At 46.6% G+C, this 24,729-nt stretch overlaps 1 protein-coding gene across 1 annotated transcript in view; it reads left to right on the top strand.

Moving 5' to 3' along the window:
* LOC111149245 (huntingtin) overlaps positions 1-24,729 on the top strand; it is a 140,170-nt gene that overhangs the window by 41,406 nt on the left and 74,035 nt on the right. The window contains 18 exon segments of the mRNA XM_022506203.1: positions 61-262; positions 1,359-1,406; positions 3,855-3,935; positions 5,292-5,653; positions 8,476-8,599; positions 9,077-9,195; positions 10,989-11,100; positions 11,347-11,484; positions 12,345-12,503; positions 12,592-12,689; positions 13,760-13,899; positions 14,880-14,943; positions 15,190-15,290; positions 18,130-18,276; positions 19,989-20,109; positions 21,486-21,562; positions 22,818-22,969; positions 23,995-24,197. Of these exon segments, the coding sequence (XP_022361911.1) occupies positions 61-262; positions 1,359-1,406; positions 3,855-3,935; positions 5,292-5,653; positions 8,476-8,599; positions 9,077-9,195; positions 10,989-11,100; positions 11,347-11,484; positions 12,345-12,503; positions 12,592-12,689; positions 13,760-13,899; positions 14,880-14,943; positions 15,190-15,290; positions 18,130-18,276; positions 19,989-20,109; positions 21,486-21,562; positions 22,818-22,969; positions 23,995-24,197 (2,448 nt within the window).

Below are 24,729 nucleotides of genomic sequence, written 5' to 3'. Positions count from 1 at the left end.
TGTGAACTCTTGGACACATTTTAACAACCACGGCGATCCCTCTTGTACCTCTGTTTCCAGGTCTATGAACTGACCTTGCACTACACTCAGCACCAAGACCACAATGCGGTGACAGGCGCGCTGGAGCTCCTGCAGCAGCTGTTGCGGACGCCCCCGCCTGAGCTCCTGCGCGCCCTGAGCACTCCAGGCGGCGGGCCACTCTCCACCATGTGCCACCAGCCTGGCTGCCGGAGCCGCAGCGGCAGCATAGTGGAGCTCCTGGGTATGTTCAGCCCTGAGGCCCTGTGCAGGGCTGCTTCCCTGGGGAGTTCGGGGCTGGCGCTGCGCTGGGCGGGGCCAGCCCTGCTCCTTGGAAACCCAGTCTGGAGACTGGAGGATGGCAGGGTGGCCAGGTCAGAAGACAGCGTGAGGCCTGCCTCTGAAGCCGGCTTCTCTGCCCTGGCCTGGCTGCCTCTCCGAGGCACCTCAGCCATCGTGGAACGGAAGCTTCAGGGGAAGTATTTATAGGACCCTCGTGCCGCTGGGCCAGAGGTGGGGACCTTTATGTCCCTGTGGGGATTTTCAAGTTCCCTTCTGCCCTCAAGGCCCCTTTTTTGCTGTCCTCACTGACTCTAGGACACTCCCTCCTGTACCCCGCCACTGCTCGTCTTTATGCTTTTAGGGGTCGGGCCCTCATCCCTCCATGGGTGCTGCGCTGTGACCTGACCACTTGTTTTCCTCCTGCCCCTTGAGAGCTGGAGAAGTTGGGATCCCGGAAGCAGGGCCTTGAGAACTAGCTTTGGTACAGAGGAGGCTTCTGGGGCCTCGGTGGACTCTGGGCCTCCCCCGGGCTGGTTGAGCACTGCACACGTGCCATGTGGCCTTTCCTCAGCGGCACCGACAACCTGGAGGGTTTGACTGGAGGCCTCGTTGCCGCCTCCTCTGAACGTAAATGTTTGCCTGAGCCAGGAGCACACAGTGAGGGTGTGCCTGTCCACGTCCTGGGCCCTCCAGAGGCCTCTGCTCTGTGGAATGCGTGCCCTACAAATGCTAATGACTAATGATCGTTGCTAATGAAAATTTATATCTGATTGGCAGTTGACCAAGCAATCTGAGAGTTCTGATGTTTTTAATTTGACTTATTAAATGCACGTTCTTTGCGCTGCTTTGACATTTTAGGTCGCATTTTTGGAATTGTGTTATTGGGGTGCTGGTGGGATTTTCATGTGTCAGGATTCATGTGTTGAGGCTTCTCCGGTGGATATACGTTCACACACTCTGTAGTTTTAAAGCTGAATCACGGTTTTTGAAGATTTTCAAATGCCATCTGTATTTTAGCAGCTTGTTATCTTTCATCTGTCATTTTCTGTGATTTACAGCTGGAGGGGGTTCTTCATGCAGCCCTGTCCTTTCAAGGAAACAAAAAGGTGATTATTTCAGAAATCAGAGTCTTGTGTTGAGTCCCATTGCTTTTTCTGTATTTCTGTAACGCCGTCAACTGTGCCCGTACCTCTTCTCCACGGAGTGATGTATGTATAAATGTAACTGGGCCGGAATGGTTCTGTAGGGTGGCTTTTGAAAATTGCTTGTGTATCAAAATGGCTTTGTCATAAATTTCTAATACTTTTGGTCAGGGGTCAGCGAACTTTTTGTGTAAAGGGCCTGTTTTAGCCTTGTGGGCCTTCCTGCCTCCGCTCTGTTTGGCTCTGTCTTGTGGCAGAAGGCAGCCACGGGCGATGCTCAGCTCATGGCTGTGGCTTCCGTGCTGTGAAACTGGAGTTACAGAAATAAGCCTGTTCTAGTTCACCTGCTTCTGTCTTAGAGACTGTGTTATGTTTTATAAAGGTAACTTGCCTTTCCTGTGAATTCTGTGTAGCATTAGTCAGGAATGATGTTTGGTTAATTATTTGAGTAGTTTGGGCTGATGGCAGTTTTTCAGCTGTATTTAATTTTGTACATCCCAGAACATTCTGATAACAGTTTTTTGTTTTTTTTTTTTTTTAAGTGTTTCTGATCTCTAATCGGAGAGATTTGGTACACATGAACACTTGACCCCACCAGTTATTTTCTTTTCCAGTCTGGTTTCCAGAGGAAAGAATTGCTGCCATTTTCTCTTTTGAAATCTTAAAAGATGAATCTTTTTAAGAATTTATTGAGGTATAATCGATACAAACATATGAATATTTCTTTGTGTCACGAGTTGAGGGTTTGTGAGCCTAATGCCTAGTGTTACTTGCAATATTGAATGGGACTTTAACAGGACTAATATTCTAGCCCTGACTGGGTTAAGTAAACATTTCCTAGAACTAGAATCCATCGTGTTTGGGCCGTCATAGTGCAGTATACTTAATCAAGTGTGAGAAATTGGTGAAACACTAAGGTTGTTTGAAGGCCACTGGCTTCTAGGCAAAGTCAGTCTCTCTGTTCCGGAAGCAGGAGGGGACCGTGGCAGGCAGGTGACGAGGTACTTTATTGCTTAGCCGCCTTCCTGGGCGGTCCACCGTTAAGATGAGCTTTTTCTTTTGGGTAGGAAGCTGGTATGTCCCCACTATCTTATTTGTGTTTTTAGTGTTTTTTTGTTTTCCTTTCTCATTGCGAACTACAGTTTTTAAGCCTTCTTTGTTACAGTTGCAAAGATCCTTTTTCTTCCCCACGTGAGATCTGCAAATCTGTGAGAGAAAGCAGGAGAATTGACGTTGGATGTGGGATGAGGGCAGGGGCTGTGTGGCAGGTGGTGGGGCCCTTCTGGCAGCAGCCGGGACCTTGCACCCCTTGAGGAGGGCTCCTTGGGACAGGGGGGCAAACCCTGATTCTCAGGACAGAGACTGTTCTCATTAACCCCCTACGCGCAGGGGGGATTTTTCTTGCTTTCTCAGGGTCAGTCACTTGTTCTGTAAAGAACGACCCTGTTACTTAGATAAGCCAAATTGCTGTGTTCATTTTATATAGATTTTGGGTTTCCTCTGCCTTTTCTTTGCCTTTTTTCCCCCTTTAATGTCACACCAGTATAGATTTCTGGGGGTTGTCACACCTATGACCTAGTCCTCGGAAACTGGTGAAGTTAGGCATTGGAAATTGCCAATAATTATTTCTAGAGGGTCATTTAGTGACCCTTATGTGTAGTGTAACCATGATGATTTAACTAGTCCAATTAAATCATGTTAAGACTTTTCTTTTTCTTTTTTCTTATCAATATAACACAAATTGATATAATTTGGAAAACAAGAACTGTAAAATATGTTTTTACAGCTTTGCAAAAGATGAATTATTATTCTATCCTCCCAGATCATATGGCCTCAGGTTTTGATTACACCATAGAATCTGGCAGCTTAAAGGAGAAGAGAGTAGAAGTGATCTTTGGGGTGACATTCTGTGTATGAACTCTTTCTGTTTTTAAGTTTTTATTTTTACTCCCGTTGGCTGCTGGCACGCAGTGTGCTATTTGTTTCAGGAGCTCAGTGGTTATGCGTACGCTCTGATTGCCATTGGAGATACGATGTGAGTGTCCTAAGGGCTAACAAAATTGGTTCTAGCCATAGCTTACGGTCTTTGAGATCAAATAGTAATATAAATTATCCAACAGTAATACAGATCTAAGTCAATAAATTCTTATTAATTATTAAAATACTTGGTGTTATAGTTAGTCATTGCTTTTAACTTCGTGCTGTATAGGGTTATTGATTTTAGTAATATCTAAATACAATATCTTGGCATTCTCTGTGTTTAGCACATTAGAGGTACAAAAGTACTTTATATATACCATATGAGAGAGGAACTAAATATGCTTATGATTTTCCACTTAGAATGTGCATCTATTTGATTTTTGAAGTCCTTCCCGTAGCAAGCTTAAGGACTCTCGCTACATCATTTCCTAGGGAAAGTGCTCTTTGGAGAAGCAGCGGCCTTGGAGGATGACTCCGAGTCCAGATCAGAGGGCAGCAGCCCCGCCTTCACAGGTAGCTCTCAGGGAGGGACAGTGGTGTCACCCCTCCTGTCTTTCTCCTGGCCCCTTCCCTACCCCTCCCCTGCCCCTCTCCTGCCCCTCATGAAGGGCTGTGCTCCTGGGGATAGTGGTGAAGCCAGCTTGCTCAAATGGTGGCTAATTCATACTATTTTTAGGACATTTACTTTGAAATGTATGTGTGTGTGTTTTCTTGGATCAAATGTTTGCTGTTTTCCTTAGGTTCTTTGAAAATTAGGTTTACTCCCTGAGCATAATTCTTATATAGTAAGGGATGGTAGGTAAGTGTCTCATGAATTATATGGGTTGTAAGAGGAAAATGGGATTAAAAATTGTCTGTGGACCGCTTAACTTGAGAGAAATTTACATTTGTTTATAGATTCTTTATTCATGTTATGAAAGAAGTATTGATTAATATGCTAATAATTGGATTAAATGAGAGTGGTATAATCCTATCCAAAAGAATATTTTTAGACAACTGAAAATAAGACGAAATTATTTGGGAAAGAAAATCTGAATAAATCCAGTGGCGATTATTTATTTACTCATTTTTATAAAACAAATCTTTTTTTTTTTTTTTTAATTACAAAAGTAAAAGAAGAAAATCCAAATTCTAGCTCTCTGCCACATTATACAGCTCGAGGGCTCACTGACCCAGTGGTCTTTAGGGAGCACTTCTAACACCTGGGTGTAGATCTTTCTGTATCGATATTTACGTAGTGTGTGGCTTTTTTAATGAGAATTTAAAAACAGAGCTAGGAAAACGTGCTGCACATTTGCGTTCCAGGAGGGGAGGACTGGCTGCTTCTAAGACGGCTTCAAGCAGTCTTGAACAGGGTCTGGGAAGAAGGCAAACCCATGTCAGAGAGATGGTGACTTTCCACTGTTTCTGAGTGCGACCTGCTGAGCAAGAGCACCCACATGCTTATGCCCAACCAGCCTGCCTCTGGGGCGCGGTCTGGCTGTGCTGCTCCAAGCTGAGGCTGAGCAGTTGCTCAGAGACTCGAAGTGGTATTGTTCTTGAGCATACGTCAGTTTTTACAGTGAAATACCATTTGAGAATATTCATAGCATTTAGGAAACACCTACTGATAATCCTTATTTTATGACTGTGACATGATAATAGAGTGAAGGGTAAGTCAAGAATACAGTAAAAAGCAATTTTAGTAATGTTTGAAGAATGCACTCATCTTGCTTTCCAAATTTACTAGTTCACATTTTCACTGTATTTCACGATTTTTTGCAGTTAAAACATTTGGTGACAGTGAATTTTGAGGTATTTTATAAGCATTTGATTCCCTGTTGAACATTTCCCTGGCCCTTTGAGGAATGTGTGTTTCTTTGTCTTCAGCCTCAGTCAAAGGTGAGATTGGTGGTGAGCTGGCTGCGTCTTCTGGAGTCTCCACTCCTGGCTCTGCCAGTTCAGCTGCGGACTCTGTGGGCCACGACATCATCACTGAGCAGCCCCGGTCACAGCATACGCTGCAGCCAGACTCGGTGGATCTGACCGGCTGTGACCTGGCGAGCGCGGCCACCGACGGGGACGAGGAGGATATCCTGAGCCACAGCTCCAGCCAGATCAGTGCCGTCCCATCTGACCCAGCCATGGACCTGAATGATGGCACCCAGGCCTCCTCCCCAGTCAGCGACAGCTCCCAGACCACCACTGAGGGGCCTGATTCAGCTGTGACCCCTTCGGACAGTTCTGAAATTGTAAGTGGGTGAAGGGCTCTCGCCAGCAGGCCCAGACCTAGACCCTCCTGCTTATTTCCCTCTTCCTGTCTGACTCACTAAGGAAAGAGCAGAGATCACCAGCTCAGGTCATTAATGGGGAATTCAACCCCATCTAAGACCCTCCCTGAAGACAATGGCTAAGTGTCATTTGTGTTGAACATGGAGGTCAGATTAGGTTAGTTGATGAAATGAATTTTGCTAAAATTGAATGCGTTTTAAATTCATTAAGAACTTGCTGAGTATAGATTAAATCATTACTTAAAATATCTGTAAGGACCCTATTGACAGATCTGTGGTCTTTTTTTTTTTTTGAAAGATTTTTTTTTTTTTCCTAAAGAGTTTATTTATTTATTTGAGAGAGAATGAGAGTGAGAGAGAGAGCATGAGAGAGAGAGGGTCAGAGGGAGAAGCAGACTCCCTGCGGAGCTAGGAGCCCAATATCGGACTTGATCCTGGAATTCCAGGATCATGACCTGAGCCAAAGGCAGTTGCTTAAGCCACCCAGGTGCCCCAGATCTGTGGTCTTAATACATTGTAACTAAAAACATTAACACTGTGTATTTAACTTTTTTGTTTGTTTGTTTTTTGGCTTTTCAAAACCTTCTACAACATATCCCCTCTTTTAGAGCATGGAGTTAAGTATATTTCTGGTCTCTGAGCTAGCAGAGAAGAAGCACTTTAAGGATGGTCTGAACACCAAGTTTGGTAAAAGTGATACAGAATTTAACACTCCTTTTTTTAAAAAAACAATTTGTACTGTTAAGTGTTCTGTTACTATTGAATAGGTTTTATTAAGAACATTTTTGGTTTGGTTTGGTTTTTGGGTTTTTTTTACGTGGATGAATGCAGAAGCATCGAATGACAAAATCATGAGATAAATCACTGGCACGTCCCTATTGAGCGGTTGTCAAGTTGTCACGTGGATTCAGTTTCTGATGGCCACGTGGATTTGCAGTTCCTCGGTAGAGCTGTGAGCTCACAGTTGGGGTTTTTAACTAGAAGATCTGGGGGAGCGTAGGACAGACAGTTGGAACAGTATGCAGGAAAAACGAGAAGGTTAGGGAAAGTGCTGGCCGTTAAATGTGTGGGGGAGATTCTGCTGTGTGTTTATTGCACCAGCTTCCATGGGTATCTTGCCTCTTTATAATGGATGGTTTCTGGTGGATTTGTTAGAAGTAGGAATGAAAGGCCATGGGAAATTCTGAAAACTTTACACCTCTTGAAATTACCCCGTTGTTCACTGGGTAGCAGTGCTGGGAACGGGACCTCTGCAGGTCTCTCTGGCCTGTAGAAAATGAACATCTTCCTTTGATAATTCCCACATTGGTGCAGTTCTTTCCTGGTTTATGGGATGCTTCCCTGTCTGTTATGTAGTCATTAATTATTTGCTGAACAAGTATACTGAGCGCCTGTTAAGTTCCACGGAGTATTCACAAGCTGGGGACGAAGTAGAGGGCACAACATATAAAACTCCTTGCTCACACGAAGCTAATGTTCTAGAGGAGTCAAGAGACCCCTTCCATGCCGGGCCGGACAGCAAAGAGCTTTGGCTTTCTAAGCCATATAGCCTCTATCACATGTTCCTCTCGGGTGAAAGCAGCCATTGGCTATATGTAAATGAACTAGCATTCCCATAAAACTTTATTTACAAAAACAGGTGGTGGGCCAGGTTTGGTCATTAGGCAATGGCTTAACTACCCCTATTCTAGGCAGAGTGTGTGCATGCATGTGGGGGCAGATACTAAGCAAGTGATCAATAAGTAAACAAATACATAGTTAGGTGGTGATGAGTGCCGTAGAGGAAAAGAAACAAGTGAAGGTATAGAGAATTTCCTCATGAGACAGCCCAGCGTGGTGGCCAAGGGGCTGCTGCCACGAGCCACCAGGATGAGAATTTCGGCTCTGCTGTTTCCTAGCCGTGTAGCCTGGACCATGTGTGACCCTTCTTGCCTCAGTTTTCTTATCTGCAAATGGAGGGTAACAGTACTTGCACTGTAAGAGTTTTGATGATGCGTATAAAGTGGTTTTTGATTCTGCCTGGGCTGTAGTAAAATATTCAAGAAGTATTGTTTTTATTATGGTGAAATTTCTCATTTTAATACATTTTTTTTAACTGAGGTAAGGTTTTTTGGGTAAACTAATTGGGACAGTGAAGGTAAATCATTTCTTTCTTGGTTGATTTTGAACGTGTGGGACTCTAGGGACTTGGAATGACTTTTTAAAAATGATGCAGAGTTTATTTCAGTTCCTGCTAATGTATTGAGGTTCTGTCACTCAGTTTTTCATGTAAATTACATGGGATTTCAAGTGAATATGTAAAGTTTCACAATATGGATCATAATTCAAGTTTACGGCCAAGTGTATGATACACTGTGTCCAAAACTTAGTTGATTTAGTCCTGGCAATTTAGAAGCTAACCTAGTGTAGTGTTAGGTATTTGCCTAAAAGAAGGTATTTGTCTAAAAGATTTTTCTCATTGTTGACTTATTGTAAAACTTGCTTGTGAAGATAAAGATTTTTGTTTAGGTTTTTTTTTGTTAATATCACAAAGAGAAATTTTCAGGTTGGAATTTCTTTGGCATTTTTATAGTCCTAAAGCTTTTTGTAATGTAGTAGCCATATGTGATCGAGGAAGCTTGATTATGGACACGCACACCTCTCTGCGCATTTCAGGAAATGACCTTTGTGTGAGTACGAGAGATGTGGTCCTTGTGATTTTTGCCTTTGCCTTTCCATGTCGGAGAGCCTGTCCCTTGGTGATGTCCCTTCAGAGCCCTCACCAGCCCCTCTCGTACTTGCAGGTGTTAGACGGTGCTGACAGCCAGTATTCGGGGATGCAGATCGGACAGCCACCGGACGAGGATGAAGAAGCCACGGGTGTCCTCCCAGATGAAGATGCAGATGCTTTCCGAAGCTCTTCTCTTGGTAGGTGGACCTCAGCAGTGCGCTGTGGAAATGTTTTCTTCAACCCTGACATCGCAGTTTTACCTTAGCTTCTGAGAAGAAATCTTGGAGTATCTTTGTTTTCTGAGTTGTAAATAGCAAATAAGGAAGGTCAGTTGAGGAATGACTGTCCTTGTTCTTGATCTAAATCCTGTACTTTCATGTGGACTTTGCATGAATATGAATATTGGGTTTTTTTTTAAAGATTTTATTTATTTATTTGAAACAGAGAGAGAGAGAGAGATCACAAGTAGGCAGAGAGGCAGGCATAGAGAGAGAGAGGAGAAAGCAGGCTCCCCGCTGAGCAGAGAGCCCGATGTGGGCCTCGATCCCAGGACCCTGAGATCATGACCTGAGCTGAAGGCAGAGGTTTAACCCACTGAGCCACCCAGGCGCCCAAATATTGGTTTTTTTTTATTGGAAACTTGTCGCTCAATCTCAATTTCTCTGATTATGAAGCTCTTCAGCAAGCACATTTACTGAGAAGCATGGGCCACAGCAGACAGGCCTCTGACAGCAGCATCGATAAATTTGTCTCCAAAGATGAAGCTGCTGAACCAGGAGATCAAGAAAACAAGGTGAGATGTTTAGGCAGAAGACCACTGGGCATTCTGAGCTTCTGTGAGTGTTTAGGATCACTCTGGCTGCTGTCCGTGTGCCTTGCTTCTAGCTTTCCCATCTCTGAGCTTCTGCCCACCTATTTCCCCTTAAGTAGTGACCACTTCCTAGGTGTGCACCTCTTTTCTGCCTCTCCAGATACTACCCAGATCCTTGAGAACTGGCTCAAGAACTGCCTTCCTGAGAGTCCTTCCCAGACAGATTTGTCTTACACTGATTGCTACCTCGCCTGATTTCTTGGGCCGTTCATTTGATGGTCATGCTTGTCTTGCAGCATGTCTTGTTTTTGTTTGTGGAATAATACATTTGTTTGTTTATGGTGGTAAAATACGTATAAAGTTTACCAGAGTGACTGTTGCGAAGTGCGCCCCCCCAGTGGCGTAAGTGCATTCATGTTATGTGGCTGTCCCCACCCTCCCTCTCCAGAACTCTTTCCCTCTCCCCAGACTGAAACTCTGTCCCCATTCGCCCCTAACTCCCCATTCCTCCCTCTCCCCAGCCCTTGGCTCCCATCATTTCCTTTGTGTCTCCCTGGACCGTAGGACGTGCCTACAGGTGGAACCATGTGGTATTTGTTCTTTTGTGACTAGCTTAAGTCACTGGGTGTAATGTTCTCAGACTTCATCTGTGTTGTAGGAGGTGTCAGGATTCCCTTCTTCTCTGACACTGAGGCATATTCCACTGTGCAGGTGGACCCCATTTTGTTCTATTCATCCGTTGATAGATCCTTGGGTTTACTTCTGACTTCTGGCCGATGTGAATGATGCTGCTGTGAACTTGGAGGTGCAGGCATCTCTTTAGGACTTTGCTCTAAGTTCTTTGGGATAGACACCCAGAAGTGGAATTTCAGAGTCCTCTGGTAGTTCTAGTTTTAGGTTTTTTTGAGGACCCTCCGCACATCGTCCACAGTGGCCACACCAGTTTGTGTTCCCACCAGCCGCGCACAGGGTTCTGGTTTCCCTGGGTCCTCACCTAGGCTTGTCATTTTCTGGCTTCTTTTGAGAGCAGCCATCCTACTGGGAGTGAGGTTGTATGTCACTGTGGCTTTGACTCGCGTTTCCCTAATGATGAGTGATGTGGGACATCTTTTCGTATGCTTCCTGGCCATTGTATTTTGTCTTGGGAGAAATGTCTGTTCAAGTCCTTAGCTGTTTTTAATCAGGTTTGGGCTTTTGTTGTTGTTGTTGACTTTATCCATTGAATTGCTTGTAAAATATCCCTGAATTGCTTACCTTTTTACCTGTAAGTGGCTTATCTTCCCAGTTAATTTTAAATTCCTTGAGGGCAGGGAACAGTTTTGAACTTAGTCCTTCTGTAGATGTCCAGTCATCCTGCAGCCTCCGTGCTTCCTTCCAGGTCCCGCTCCAGCCAGGTCTGTCCCCTCTCAGCTCTGGGCATTCGCAGGGCTCTTGCCTCTGCCTGAGTAGCTGCCCCTTGTCCTCTAGATGGTGGCTCATGCTGTTCTTGCCTGAGCAAACTCTCCTGAGTGCTGGCTCCCAGCTGCCTTCTCTCCAGTGTGCCCTCTCTGTACCCTGAGCTCATCGCTGCCACTGCCCATGTGACCCTGTGGCTCAGCTGCCTCTGACCACTCTGATTGGGCTCCACCGTGATCTGTGAGGACAAAGATGGGCATCTCTGTGTCCCCAGCACCTGGCATAATTGGTGCTCTGGACCTGTTTGTTGAACACACTAGTGAGAGAATGTGCTGGTTCCTTGATCCTAAGACCAACAAGTGTTGCTTTCTGTGTTGTAGCCTTGCCGGATCAAAGGTGACATAGGGCAGTCTACCGATGATGATTCTGTTCCTCTTGTCCATTGTGTCCGCCTTCTGTCTGCTTCATTTTTGCTGACTGGGGAGAAAAATGGTAAGTATAGAAAGGCAGGTATAGAGCTGAAGGAAATACTGACGTCTCAAGGTCACCTCGGTGGCTGATTTGTACCTCATTGCTGTAGCAGAGGGAGGGAGTAGAGTCTGGGCCTAACGGTGGCTTTCACTGACTGATGGGTGAAGGGAGGGGATGCTGGGGGAGCAGGGTTACTGGGTCTAGTTTTATTTCTGTGGAAACTAAATGTTGGCTGCTTGGAAGGTGATCTCAGTGGTTTCCTTGCAGTGTTGGTTCCGGATAGGGACGTGAGGGTCAGCGTGAAGGCGCTGGCGCTCAGCTGTGTGGGAGCTGCTGTGGCCCTTCATCCCGAGTCCTTCTTCAGCAAACTTTATAAAGTGCCTCTTGACACCATGGAGCACCCTGGTATGTTACAAGTTCACGGCTTGTCCCTCACGTTTAGTTGGTACTTTGGAAACTACTTCAGACCATCTTGGCTGTTGTGGTTTAGAGTAATACGTGTTCTGAGCTGATTTGTGGTATTTTTGAACTGTGTTGTAGCTCCATATAAAACACATAAATAGTAGTGCTTTTTGGACTCCCTGTCGATGCAATGTTTCATTTAAACACAAGTGACGAAACAGTAGATAAGTGGGACCATAAGAGCCACTTTACATACATACTGGATTTTTACCAAAAGCACAAATCGTGTATAATCAAAATTGCTTTGGGTCACACTCAGCCAGGCCAGATGTTCACACTCAGAGACAAGTGGCAGCCGAGATGAGCAGAGCAGCCGCAGATCCAGCTCCTGTAGTAGCACACGCTCTGGGACCCACTCTCATGGTGGAGTAGATGGGGGAGGAGCCACACTTCTAAAATCCTCCCGCTTTCTCCCCCTTTCCTTGGGCGAGGGGATACACTTGTGCTTTTGAATTCATATTAGGTAAGTGTGGACTAGTTTGAATTTCTCTAATCTCTCTTTTTTTTTTTTTTTTTTTTTTGGAAGTGAAATCTTGGAATTTTATTATTGGTTGGCAACCTGGAATTATAGCCCAGAACATCTGTTATGTTGAAGTGATATCAGACCTGTGATGAATCTAGAATCCTTAAACTTCACTGTATTTTTTTACTGCTCATGGCTATTAATATTCAAGTCTCTTCTAGATTGGATTGCCCCCCCCCCCCTTTCTTTTTTCCCTCTTTCCTGAGAATGAAGCTTTTGTTCTGAGTTAGAAAGTTGATGGTAGGGGCTTGTACAGTGGCTGGGCAATTTATCTCTACAGAGGAGCAGTACGTGTCAGACATCCTGAACTACATTGATCACGGAGACCCCCAGGTCAGAGGAGCCACGGCCGTTCTCTGTGGGACCCTCATCTCCTCCATCCTTAGCAGGTCCCGCTTCCAAGTGGGGGACTGGATGGGCACAGTCAGAGCCTTGACAGGTAATGGTGGAGTTTTCAGTGCATTTTCTAGGTAGAATTCCCAAGTTCAAGTTTATGTAAAGTGCTTGCTGTTTGCTCTTCTGGTCAGGAAATACATTTTCTCTGGTGGACTGCATTCCTTTGCTGCAGAAAACTTTGAAGGATGAATCTTCTGTGACTTGCAAGTTGGCTTGTACAGCTGTGAGGGTAAGCATCATCTTTTGTGGAAGTCAGTTCTTTGATTAGCAGAGATTTTGTCACTGTTATAACTAAAATCGGGCTTAATACTAAACAGTCATAGACGTTGCAAAGCTGTAAACAGTAGCAGCCGTGTGTGTGTCCGCCATGCCGCCGCAGAAAGCAGGTCAGGTCACTGGTCAGGTTTGTTTCCTAGGGTGTTGCAGGAGTTTCAGTACTCCGAGTGTTTGTTTGAAATGTTTTTTTTCGTAAAGGGTCTATTTAGGCATACACTTGGTCAACATGGAGGGTAAAACCTGTTGAATTAAACCCCACTGGCACTCTTGGGCCCACAGGGTGCTGAGTTTGGGGCCGGGGGGCTGCGAGGTTGTTCAGTGAGCTCCGTGCCGTGTCCCTGCAGCACCCCCGGTCTGGATGTGGCGGCGTGCTGGACCTTTTTAGATCAGCTGGTCTGTGAACCACAGCTGGCCAGTCACCAACACTAACAGTTAACTAGTAAAGATCAAAGGAAAACCCCGACAGTTGTCACATGAATAGGATACCTTCCCTTTTCAGAATGTCATGGCAGGAACTGTTCCTTAATTCCAGATGATTGTCAGGTTTCAGTTGCTCTTTGCGGGAGCACAGCAGGTCTCCGACCTTGAGTCCACTCGCGTCCGCTCTGTGCCCTGAGGGGCGGGGAGGGCGCAGCCAGGGGGGCTGTGCCACGGCTGGGGGGCCGTGGAGTACACGGCTGCTTAGCAAAGGGCCCGGGTCCCCCATTGGCCCCGGGTCTGAGGCTTGTTTTAGAACAGGTTTACCCCTGCTCTGTGGTCACGAAATCGGTGTCTGGGAGTAGAGGCCTTGACCAAGACAGCAGTGGGAGGAAGGAGGACATACGGTGATGGGGAGGGGACATGTTTATTGCTAAACTGGAGTTAAGGACATTTCTGAGGGACATGGGGAAAGTTCAGCGTCCCTGCCACGGTGAGAGGAGGAGGAAATGGGAACGCGGCGGCATGCACATGCTGTCGGAACCATCTCAGGAGGCAGTGGCAGCGCTGAGCCTGACCCCATCACGTGGCGACCTTGTCTTCTAGCACTGTGTCATGAGTCTGTGCAGCAGCAGCCACAGCGAACTGGGGCTGCAACTGGTCACCGACTTGCTGACCCTGAGGGACAGCTCCTACTGGTTGGTGAGGACGGAGCTTCTGGAGACTCTTGCAGAGATTGACTTCAGGTGAGTGATGAATCAGGTTCCTTAGGTCCGTAAACCAAAGCTGCTCGGGAGTTCGGGCCAGGAACTGGGAGGCCTGGGTCATTGCTTCAGGTGCTCATTCGTGATGGTCGTCAAGTCACCTGTGAGTTGGGAGTCTGGGTGGCATGGAGAGCTGATGCTGCTTTCCTCCTCAGCTTGCTTTGTGCTTGGGGTTTTACAATACGGGTGGAGGATTAGGTCTTCCTGGTGGTCTCAGTCACCTGAGTGGCCTGGATGGAGGGTACAGGAGAGCTCAGACTGCCATCACTCTTGCTTGTGTGGACAAAAGGAACGTCCTCATTATACCGAACTTAGGTCACACAGCTCATCTGTACTTTGTTGCAATTAAAAAATAACGTGATGCCTTTTGCATTTTCTAAGAACAAGTTTGGCTTAAGATGTTGTCTTTCTGGAGGGGAAATTTCTTCTATTATCCAGGCGTTTGGGTGTTTTCCACATAGCTGTTACAATGTGCTTGCTGTGTGCCAGGCTCAAGGCTAGTGCCCCTGAACCTACTAGAGGTAGTTTCTTCCTCTCTCAGCATGTCTCTCTGAATGAGGGGTTGCTCTCAGCTCTGGCTGCTGGGAGGGACCCTGGGCCAGGGGCAAGGAACCTGCCCGAGGCCGTGCAGCCCCTCCCCGGAGTCGGCAGGCCCCTCCCCTGGTGGCTGAGCTCACTCTGAGGCCCCTTGGAGTCTCTCACAGTACGAGATTATTAGTATTTATTTTGAAGAAAACAGTTCACTAAGTCTGAAATGAGGAGAGGAATATGAAGTCCACTTACTTAAAAACCTTGGTCCTTCCGTGGGTCTGAGGACGTGCTCCCTCTCTGGTCTTCTGGGCGGCAGGACCAGCCCCCTCCGGAGCCGCCCTCTGTGTCCTGCGTGTCAGGGTTGTGCCGGCCAACAGTGGGTGTCCATGGAGTCACTAAATTGTTTCATGTCAAAAATGTTCTTTTGTTAGGTTGGTAAGCTTTTTGGAGGCAAAAGCAGAAAACCTGCATAGAGGGACCCATCATTATACAGGGGTAAGCAGTTCATTTTTGTGAGGCCATGTCATAGCTTCCAGGGGTGCCTTCCCAGGGGTGTGGGTCTCCTCTGAGCGTGCTCTGTTCTAGACTGACCCTGCGATTCATGTTGTGACAGTCATGCTTGTGTGTGTGAATTTAAGACTAGTGGTCGTGAGGGCTCCCTCATGGTCCTTCCAAAGTATCTTACGTGAAATGGGCTTAAAGACAGATGTCATACCTGTTTCTGTTTCCTTCTCTCTAAAGCTTTTAAAACTGCAAGAACGAGTGCTCCATGATGTGGTCATCTATCTGCTCGGGGACGAGGACCCCAGGGTGCGGCACGTTGCCGCAGCGGCCTTGATAAGGTATCTACCACCCATTTTCTCTCTTTGCTCACTTTCGTGGTGGAAGTGCAAAGTGGTAGGAGGAGGGGAGCTCAGTTATCTGAGAGTAGGTCAGCATTCCTGGATGCTGGATGTTCACTTTCAGCTCCTCTGAAAGCATCAGAAAAGACCAGGAGTCTAAAGTGAGGGTGAAAACAGGGCTAGCCTCCAAAAGTGATGCGCTTTCATTGTGAGAAGTTTGGAATATAGAGAAGAGCACAAAGAAGAACATAGAAATCTCCTTTGGTTCTGCCTCTGGAGACAATCACTGTGAATGTGTTGAGTATAGCCTGTGCACGAGTCTATTCTACAAAATTGGGACCAAGCGTACGTGCAATTCAGTGATCCGATCATTTTCATGTACTATGTTATCGCATCTTCCTGCTATCAGACTCTTCTTAAAAAAAAAAAAAAAAAAAAAAACCTGACTCTGCCAGTGGTATCTGGAGCCGCCCCCCATATTCAGATATGTTTGTATGTTTGCACTGAAGTACATGACGTGTCCTACAGAGTGAGATTGGTGAAGGCCACGCATACTGTTTCAGAAAAAGAAATATATAGTGAGTGGCCAGTGTCTTATTCTGTAGTTGTGATAAACTTTTATGTAAATATTATTTGGTAGGACAGTAAGTTTTCTTTGACTTACATAATGAATAATGCTTGTGAATATTGTTATACACAAATGCTGATGTATACATTTTTTTCTGAGAATTAATTCCTGGAAGTTTAGTTACTAGGCCAAGCTTTCTGGTGTTGTGGGGTTTTTTTGTTTTGTTTTGTTTTTAATTTTTCATAGCTTTACTGCAGTATGATTTTGTGTCCCTTCACACTCACCCATTTTAAGTGTACGATTTAGTGATTTGTAGTAAACATAGAGATTTGTGTAACCATCACCACAATCCCAGTTTTAGAACATTTCCATGACCCCATCACCACATGGCTGATATTACTTCCACTCTTGTGGCTACTGTGGATTGTACTGGCTGAACATCTGCCCACAAGACATTGTGTAGACACATGTTCTCATTTCTTTTGGGTCGGTACCTAGAGTGGGTTTTTTTTTTTTTTTTTTTTAAGATTCTATTTATTTATTTGACAGAGTGAGAGGGTACAGTAGGCAGAGCAGAAGGCAGAGGAAGAGGGAGAAGCAGGTTCTCCTGTGAGTGGGGAACCCCACGTGGGGCTTCATCCTAGGCCCCTGGGATCATGACCTGAGCTGAAGGTAGCCACTTTAACCGACTGAGCCACCCAGGTGCCCCTAGAAGTGGATTTTTTTTATGGGTTTTGGTACTTCCTGTGAAATTGCTCTCCAGAAACATACTGGTCTCTTAGTGACCAGAATATGATTGTGCCCGATTCTTCGCACCAAAAAAAGATTTAAAAAAAAAAAAAAAAAAAAAAAAAAAAAGATAAGTATGTATCAATTGTTGAAGCAGAAATTGGTATTTTTTTTTTTAAAGATTTTATTTATTTATTTCATAGAGAGAGTACAGCAGGGGGAGCAGCAGGCAGAGGGAGAGGGAGAAGCAGACTCACCGAGCAGGGAGCTCGATGTGGGAATTGATCCCAGCACCCTGGGATCATGACCTGAGCCGAAGGCAGACAGATGCTTAACTGACTGAGCCACCCAGATGTCCTGAAAAATACCTCATCTTTTTGAAGTAATACATGTTTACTTAACAAAAGTTTAGGGAAAATATAAAATAGGAAATCAAAATCTCTGTGATCAAATGACTGAAAACCAAGGTTTCATTTTGATGTGTATCTTTTCTGTTTTCAGTGTTGTCATTTGCGTATTTCTTTGATTACTTGTGAGGTGTACTTTTTCTTGCACTTAACTGGATTAATATGACTTGCCTACAACGATTTTGGACCTTTCCCTCTTTCTGCAAATGATAGCCATTTATTTTACCTTAGAAAGATGTTGTGCTTAAGACCAGGTCTCCACAGAAGAGAGATTTTAATTAAAGATACTGGGGTTTGCAGACCAATGTGAGTAGATAGTTGATTGTTTCTACGAGTTATGAGCCCTGTCCGAAAGCATATGAGCACACTCCTGCAGAACACACACTGCCGATTGCAGAAATGGGCCCTTCTGTTCTCTTAGGAAATGTTGCCTGTATTCTGCATTTAAAAAAAATTTTTTTTAAAGATACTATATGTTCATTTGAGAGACGCAGCAGGAGAGGGAACACAAGCAGGGGGAGCGGCAGAGGGAGAAGCAGGCTTCCTGCTCAACAGAGAGCCTAACACGGGGCTCAATCCCAGGACCCTGAGATCATGACCTGAGCCGACGGCAGATGCCCAATGACTGAGCCTCCCAGGTGCCCCCGTATTCTGCTTTTGAGTGGAGTTTGGATTTGTGAGGGGCTTCTGCTGGAGCTTTGCCATCTGGAAGTACGTGGGACGGATTTGCAGGCAGAATTGCAAAAACAAGTAGGGGGCGGCCACTGGTGTTCAGATCTGCTCTGTGCTTGGTACTCTTCGTGGATGGGGGAGTCACATACCTGTTCATCTTGCTCAAGAGGACCAGAAGGAGAACTTGAAATCCGAGCCTTTTATTGTACATAGAGAAAGCTGCTAAAGTTACGGCAGACAGGAAGTTCGGCTCCTGGTTATGGCAGGGGTGGTGTGACTGGTGCGTGGGCGGTTGGTCCTGGGACTGGCAGCCCCCTCCGCTGGGCTGGTGGACCCCCCAAGGCGGGAGCTGTTGTTCTGTGGCTGGACCGCATTTCAGGCCTCCCCACCTTGACACAGGAGGGTGGTGCAGTGCAGGTGTGGCTCAGACCCCGTCAATGAATGCACTCCACTTCTGTGTCAGGCTGGTCCCGAAGCTGTTCTATAAATGCGACCAAGGACAAGCCGACCCCGTCGTGGCTGTGGCGAGAGATCAAAGCAGTGTTTACCTGAAGCTCCTCATGCACGAGACGCAGCCTCCGTCTCACTTCTCCGTCAGCACCATCACTAGGTACGCGCGCTGCGTGTGGGGGTGTCATGGGGGGCTTTCCTGATGCATCGTGCTTTCCAGAGAAGAAGAGTCAGGTGAGGGCGTTTGCATAGGTGGTCCCCTTCGGTAGGGTGTCCGTCCTTTCTGGGATTTGCCGCCCGTCTTCATTTAGGAAGCTCTGGCATAGTCACAGCAAGACTTCACGAATCTTCCAGTCCACTCACTACCAGACGAATTCTCAAAGTGTATTTTTGTGTGTGACGCTTAGGCTGTGTCTTTTCTAGAAACCTGTCCGGTAACTTTTTTGCTTCATTTGTGTTGCCGGTGAAGAGTATGGTGAGGTTGTCATCTCCTCAACTTTCAGGGGCCTGGGCCGTGTTATTTAGAACTGTCCACTAGCGTGGATCTCTGTAGTTACTGCTGTTCACGTTGGCTGGGAGATGCTTTTAGTGGCCACTGCCATGGGCGCACACAGCCCGCTCTCTTCAGCTCTTGGACCGGCGCACACACTGTGCAGTCATTGGCCCAGAAATGCTTTAATGAACCAGTCAGTTTTATGGATCTTAGTTTGCAAAGAAGCTGCAGAAGTGATCGTAAAAGATTTCATGCAGGTTTAACTCCTTGTGTTTTAAACGTTATTTTAAAAATGAGTTTTACTTGTAGCTCTCCTTTCTATTAGTAGGAATTTTTTTTTAAAAGCTAGACATCAGGTCTGAGATGTTTGCTTGATTGCTTTTGTTATGGATTTGGAGCTCAGCCAGTCAGATGTGGAAGTTCTTCCCTCAATAGCTGTCATCTCTTCTCACGTAAAGGTTGCTTTTAAAAAACACACGGAAATAATTTTCTTAGAGAATTCCCTTTATGTAAACCTAAGAAGCGGTCTTTTCTTCTCTCTGAGAAGATTCGGGCTAAATATTCCTTTAAGATCGCAAAAGCAGTGTGAGAGGATCTCACCCGGAGTGGGACAAGCTTAGGGTAAGTCGCTGTTGCTGAGCACCATCTCAGGAAATGCCAGCAGAGATGAGTCTAGCATCGTGTTAGAATTGGTTCCTTTCTCCAACTTTGAAAGTCTCCAGTTTTACACGCAGGCTGGCCTCTGGCCTTGGGCCGTGTTGCCCTGGTTCTTGCATAGAAAGCTCCGTGGCCAGCCATGCGGCGCCCTTGGCACCTTAGCCGCCCGCTGTCTGAGAATTGATGCGGGAAGAAAAGAAGTCTTCTGAGTTTTGTTGTTGGGTTCTGAGGATACCTGGAGATTCAGAAGTGACTCTAGCACTAGTTCTGCTCGGGCACCGCTGGTAACCAGGGCCAGGGACTCAGAGTCCGTGCAGGATCTCAGCAAGTGGCTGGCATTGATGTGCTGTGAGGGCGATGTTGGGAAGGGCACTTTCATCTTTCAGGGAATCAGGACTAGCTTCAAGGAATTTTTTGACTTAAAGTTTGATAAATGGGTGCTTTGGTCGTGTGGAGAGGTGGCTGCGAGGCTGTGGTGGGGGAGTGCTGGGCGGTGCAGGGGGGCGCTGGGACGTGGGTGTTCAGGGTGGGCCAGGGCCTGGAGGGGACTTCCTGTGACCACTGTAGTGCCCAGGTTCACTTCCTGACTGTCTTTCACATCAAAGTCAAGACTGCTAGGATGCCTCATAGGTCTTAATCTCAAACTTAGAAATGCCCTTTGAATTTTGGAAGAATCATAAGCTTCAATAGTAGATTTTAAGTCTCCATGTTTTTCTCGCTAGAATATACAGAGGCTATAACTTACTGCCAACCATGACAGACGTCACGGTGGAAAACAACCTCTCCAGAGTCATCGCAGCCGTTTCCCGCGAACTGGTCACGTCCACCACGCGCGCACTCACCGTAAGTCTCATTGGGTGGCCTTGGCGAAGTTGACCCTGGGTGGTCCGGGCAGTTGGTTCTTCGCGGTGAGCTGCTATGTGAGAGCTCACATTTGTGGGGCTCGCTAAGAACTGGTGCTTCTGGGAACAGAATCTTGGTGTATTCTAATGGAGAAGTACACTATTTTTTTTCCTGGTTATTAAAGTAATAGTGCTCTTTGTAAAAAAAACTCAACCAGTACAGGAGGACATAAACGTGAGAATAAAAACTGCCATGATTGGTGTTGGTAATGCATCAGAAGTTCAGAATGCCTCCGCTGTAACTGAGTCCGTGATGTGTGATGGGCCCTGAGGGGAAGAAATCAGAAATGCCAGTAAAGGTGTTTGTATAATGTACTCACCTGTGTCATTTCCTGTGATGCTGACATTGGAAAAGGACCGTGATGTCCAGGAATGCACGATGATTAAGTTCTGATTCTGATGAGACGCTGAGTATGGTAGCATATTTATTACACAGTAGATGACATGGGCTTCGGGGACGGTGTAGTGCTACAGGGCAGTGGGGTCGGAGTGTGCCTGTGTGTAATCCCATCTCTGTGAGGAAGTCCTAGCCACGCATGTACCCTCCTCACATACTCAAGAGAGTGACTGGCTAAAAATGGCCAGTTTTCGGATTGTGATCTTTGTTTCCTTCTTTATATTTTTGAGATATTTACAAATTTTCTAAAATGAACAGGGTAACTTTCATAGTCAGAAATAGAGACTGTTGTTAATTTGCGGATCACTAGGTTAAACCTTGTTGTTTTATGTGATGGAAGAAATGCTTGCCTGTTGTAGAAAACGCCAACAATTAGGATTAGGCTATCCTCCTAAGTACATAAGTGCCTTTTAAACCTAAATATTATTTGGCCTCTCTGGTTTGGTCTTCCTTTGATTTGTTTAAAATATCATAAACTTCACTTACTGTATCTATTGTGGCTTCACGTGGTGGGCACTGTTTTAGGCTCGGGTTGTAAACACATGAGGGTCTCTGCCCTTGTGGTCCTTGCAGTCAGGTCAGGAGATGGATGTCAGTGAGCTCGGGTGCGGGAGCAGAGCAGGGGCGGGGAGGAAGGGCGCTCAGGCAGGGAGGGGATGCCGGACCATTGCCATTTTGAGCAGAAGGGCTGTGCCCGCTGCAGGCCTGTCTTCATGGCACACGATGGGCCCTCCTTAGAGCCTGTGTTCTGCCTGTCCCACTCTGTCTTGGAAGGATGAATTGGTACCAGGGTAGGACAGATGTTGTCAGACACAGACCTCATTTATGTGTTTATTGTACTTTTTATAAAGGGTGAAACGTTCAATTTAATAAATGCTTTGTGTGCATGGGTGTGATGTTATTGTCCTTTTCTCCTTTAGTTTGGGTGCTGCGAAGCTCTGTGTCTCCTTTCAACAGCCTTTCCCGTCTGCATTTGGAGTTTAGGTTGGCATTGTGGGTATGTATTTTTCTCAGCGTATGGTTATCTATATTCAGGTGATACAGACATTATGGTTGGAATCCCCTGTTTTCTTTCTTAAATCTTTTATCAGTGTGACCTTTTGGAAAAAAGCACCCAGTGGAATCCTTGCTTTTGCCCTGTTAGCTGTATGGGAAACCAGGGATAAAGCTCTTGGGAAGTCTAGATTTGCTGGGATTCTCATGGGTGTCAGATGCTCACTCTTCAGTGCCTTGGAGGGTTTCAGGGTGTCATTTGTAGGTTCATTTTGGAGAATTCACATATGCTGGCAAGATGTTTCCTTTTTTTTTTTTTTTTTTCTTTAAAGATTTTATTTATTTATTTGACAGAGATCACAGGTAGGCAGAGAGGCAGGCAGAGAGAGAGGGGGAGGCAGGCTCCCTGCTGAGCAGAGAGCCTGAGGCGGGCCTCTATCCCAGGACCCCGGGATCATGACCTGAGCCCTGAGCCGAAGGCAGAGGCTTTAACCTACTGAGCCACCCAGGCGCCCCAGGCAAGATGTTTCTGATTGGTTTGATTCTCTCCAAATGTCTACACTACGTACTAGAAACTTAGGAACATTCTTTGTTTGAAATCAGACGTGTCCCGTTGTACAAAATCCTGATGGACTATAGGAACTGTCAGGCTCATCTGAGCAGTTTTTATTTAAAAATGACTTTCTTCCAGTAGATGGCCCTAATAGCATTTGTGAAATAATTTCGAATCTCTTACAGTACTGAGGAGTGTGCTTTTATTATGTGTACTGATTTCTGAGAAGCATTTTGGTGACTTACCATCATGTTTGGAAGCATCTGCAGACGTCTTGCGTGTGTCAGCGTGTGGTCGGCTAACATTTGCGTGGAGCGGCTGGATTGCTGGTCCGGAGTGCTTGCTTCCCTTTGTCCACGGGTGGTTACTGAGCGACTACAGTTTCCAGTCAGAGCTCCAGCACCTGATCTGACTCTGAGCAACTTTGGCATCGGAGTACAATATGCTAAGTCAAAATCCAGAGAAAGTGAAAAAGTTATAAAAAGCAGTTTCAGTGGTTTTAATCAGATCTGCTGCCTGGTTTCCTTTGTCAGTGGTTTTCATGGAGCTGTGTTTTACTGACAGAATGTTAGTTAACAATAGTGAAGTCACTTTATGAGCTAGTACAAAACGTACAGTGATGTGCCTTCTTCCTGGTTCATTCAAGAAGGCAGGACTGTTTGATTTAAAATTTTTGTCGTTTGATCTGGCACACATCTGCTTCCAGGGTGCCCCCACTGAGCGCCTCCGATGAGTCGAGAAAGAGCTGTACTGTTGGCATGGCCACGATGATCCTCACCTTGCTATCATCAGCGTGGTTCCCCCTGGATCTCTCAGCCCATCAGGATGCTTTGATTTTAGCCGGAAACTTGCTTGCAGGTACTGGTACTGAGCTGAAACAGGGACTTGTGGTCTAGAGCTTTCGGGTTCCTTCTGCGGGTGGGGTGATGAACACACGGAGGGAAATTACTCCAGCGATGGTTTGATCCTCTAGTTGGAGCATCCAATGTGACCAACTCATGTGTGCTATGGGCAGCTATTCTGACTGAGTAGTTTGAAGAAGCCTTTCCCTGTGCAGACCCTTAGTTGGCTACAGGTGAACTTATTTCTAATTCCATCTCAGCAGGCCCCATGTGCCAGGCACCACGGCTGTAAGATAGCATGCTGTGTGGGCTGTTCTCCAGTCAGCTGTGGGTCAGTGGGGAAACACGTAGTCCAGGGCAGCACCAGGAGGCCATAGCCACTCTCTTGTGGGTGCCCAGCACAGGAGGCAGGTCTTAGGGGCTGGCAGGAAAGGGCACCCCAGGTGGAGGGCATAGCCTGTTCGAAGGCATGGAGACATGAAAAGTTGTGTGACGTCTGAGGACTGTGTGTCGTCTGGGATGTCAGGTGAGGGCCGGGATGGAGAGTGTGGCCTGTGAGGAAGGAGGGCCCTGAACTTGGTGGGTGTGGGGTGCTGCTTCATTACAGAGGACTGTGTGTTTGCTGTGGGAGGTCACAGAATTGCCTCACAGCCTAGCCCAGGGCAGGGTTCCTCCTCAGGCCTGAGTGTGGCTTGGAGGACAAGGTAGGGAAACCCACTTGGAAGGTTCATGGCATGGTCGAGGCGAGAGAGAGAGTCTCAACGAGATCCCAGCTGTGGGCCGGGGGGGGGAAGATTCTGAAGGGCAGGAGCAGCAGGCCGTGGCCACCAGTGGAACTTTGGCTGTAAAGGTCCGGAGGGCCTGGGGTGATTGGCACATCCGGTGTGGGTGTGCATCTGGGGGTGACATTCGTGCAAGTATTTGCGGTTGGAGGGAGCAGGTGACCACACAGTGGAGCTGTCCAGCAAACTCAAAGGGGGCGGGTCTCAGTGACTCAGCTTCCCTGGTGATTTCTCTCCCCGTCCTTCTACCGTATCACAGCCAGTGCCCCCAAATCTCTGAGAAGTTCGTGGACCTCTGAAGAAGAGGCCAGCCCAGCAGCTGCCAAGCAGGAAGAGGTCTGGCCAGCTCTGGGTGACCGGACCCTGGTGCCCATGGTAGAACAGCTCTTCTCGCACCTGCTGAAGGTGATTAATATCTGTGCTCACGTCTTGGACGACGTGGCTCCCGGACCAGCAATAAAGGTAACTGTAGGCTGGGCAGTTGCGTCAGTGCAGCCTTGGTGACCCCGTGGGCTCCAGACCTGCCTTTGCTCACTCCTCTACCTCTTCCTTACTCTCTTTTGCTCTAAATGAACAAAATTGCTCCCAGGGTGACAGTAAATTTAACACCAAAATGTGTCCTCCAATTTGTAGCTCTTTCGGTACCATCCTTATTTACTGTCGCCTCTAAGAGGGAAAGAACTAGCTGCGTCTGTAGGCTTTCAGCAGTGGCCGAGAAAGCTCAGAATTGACATTGCCATGTCCTGGGACGTCAGCAGACCGTTCTGCTTCTCTGAGAAGCACAGTTCCACAGAATGAACTTCAGAATAAATGGCAAACTGTTTGCACAGTGAACTTCAGATAGATGAGTTCACTTATAATCAGACCCGATTCTTTGCTCTCCCGTATTTTCCATCTGAAGTTACTTCCACCATGAAAAACCTATTTGAACATCACGTTCTCCCTTAGTGGCCATTTGGTCTCCCCATCACTACAGACTTTTCTAAAGAGGCGT

The sequence above is a fragment of the Enhydra lutris genome, unplaced genomic scaffold (assembly GCF_002288905.1).
Source record: "Enhydra lutris kenyoni isolate GAN:26980312 unplaced genomic scaffold, ASM228890v2 scaffoldscaffold21, whole genome shotgun sequence".
Classification (NCBI taxonomy): domain Eukaryota; kingdom Metazoa; phylum Chordata; class Mammalia; order Carnivora; family Mustelidae; genus Enhydra; species Enhydra lutris.
Note: the sequence above shows the minus strand (reverse complement) of the source record. Positions and strands in the feature narration are given on the sequence as shown.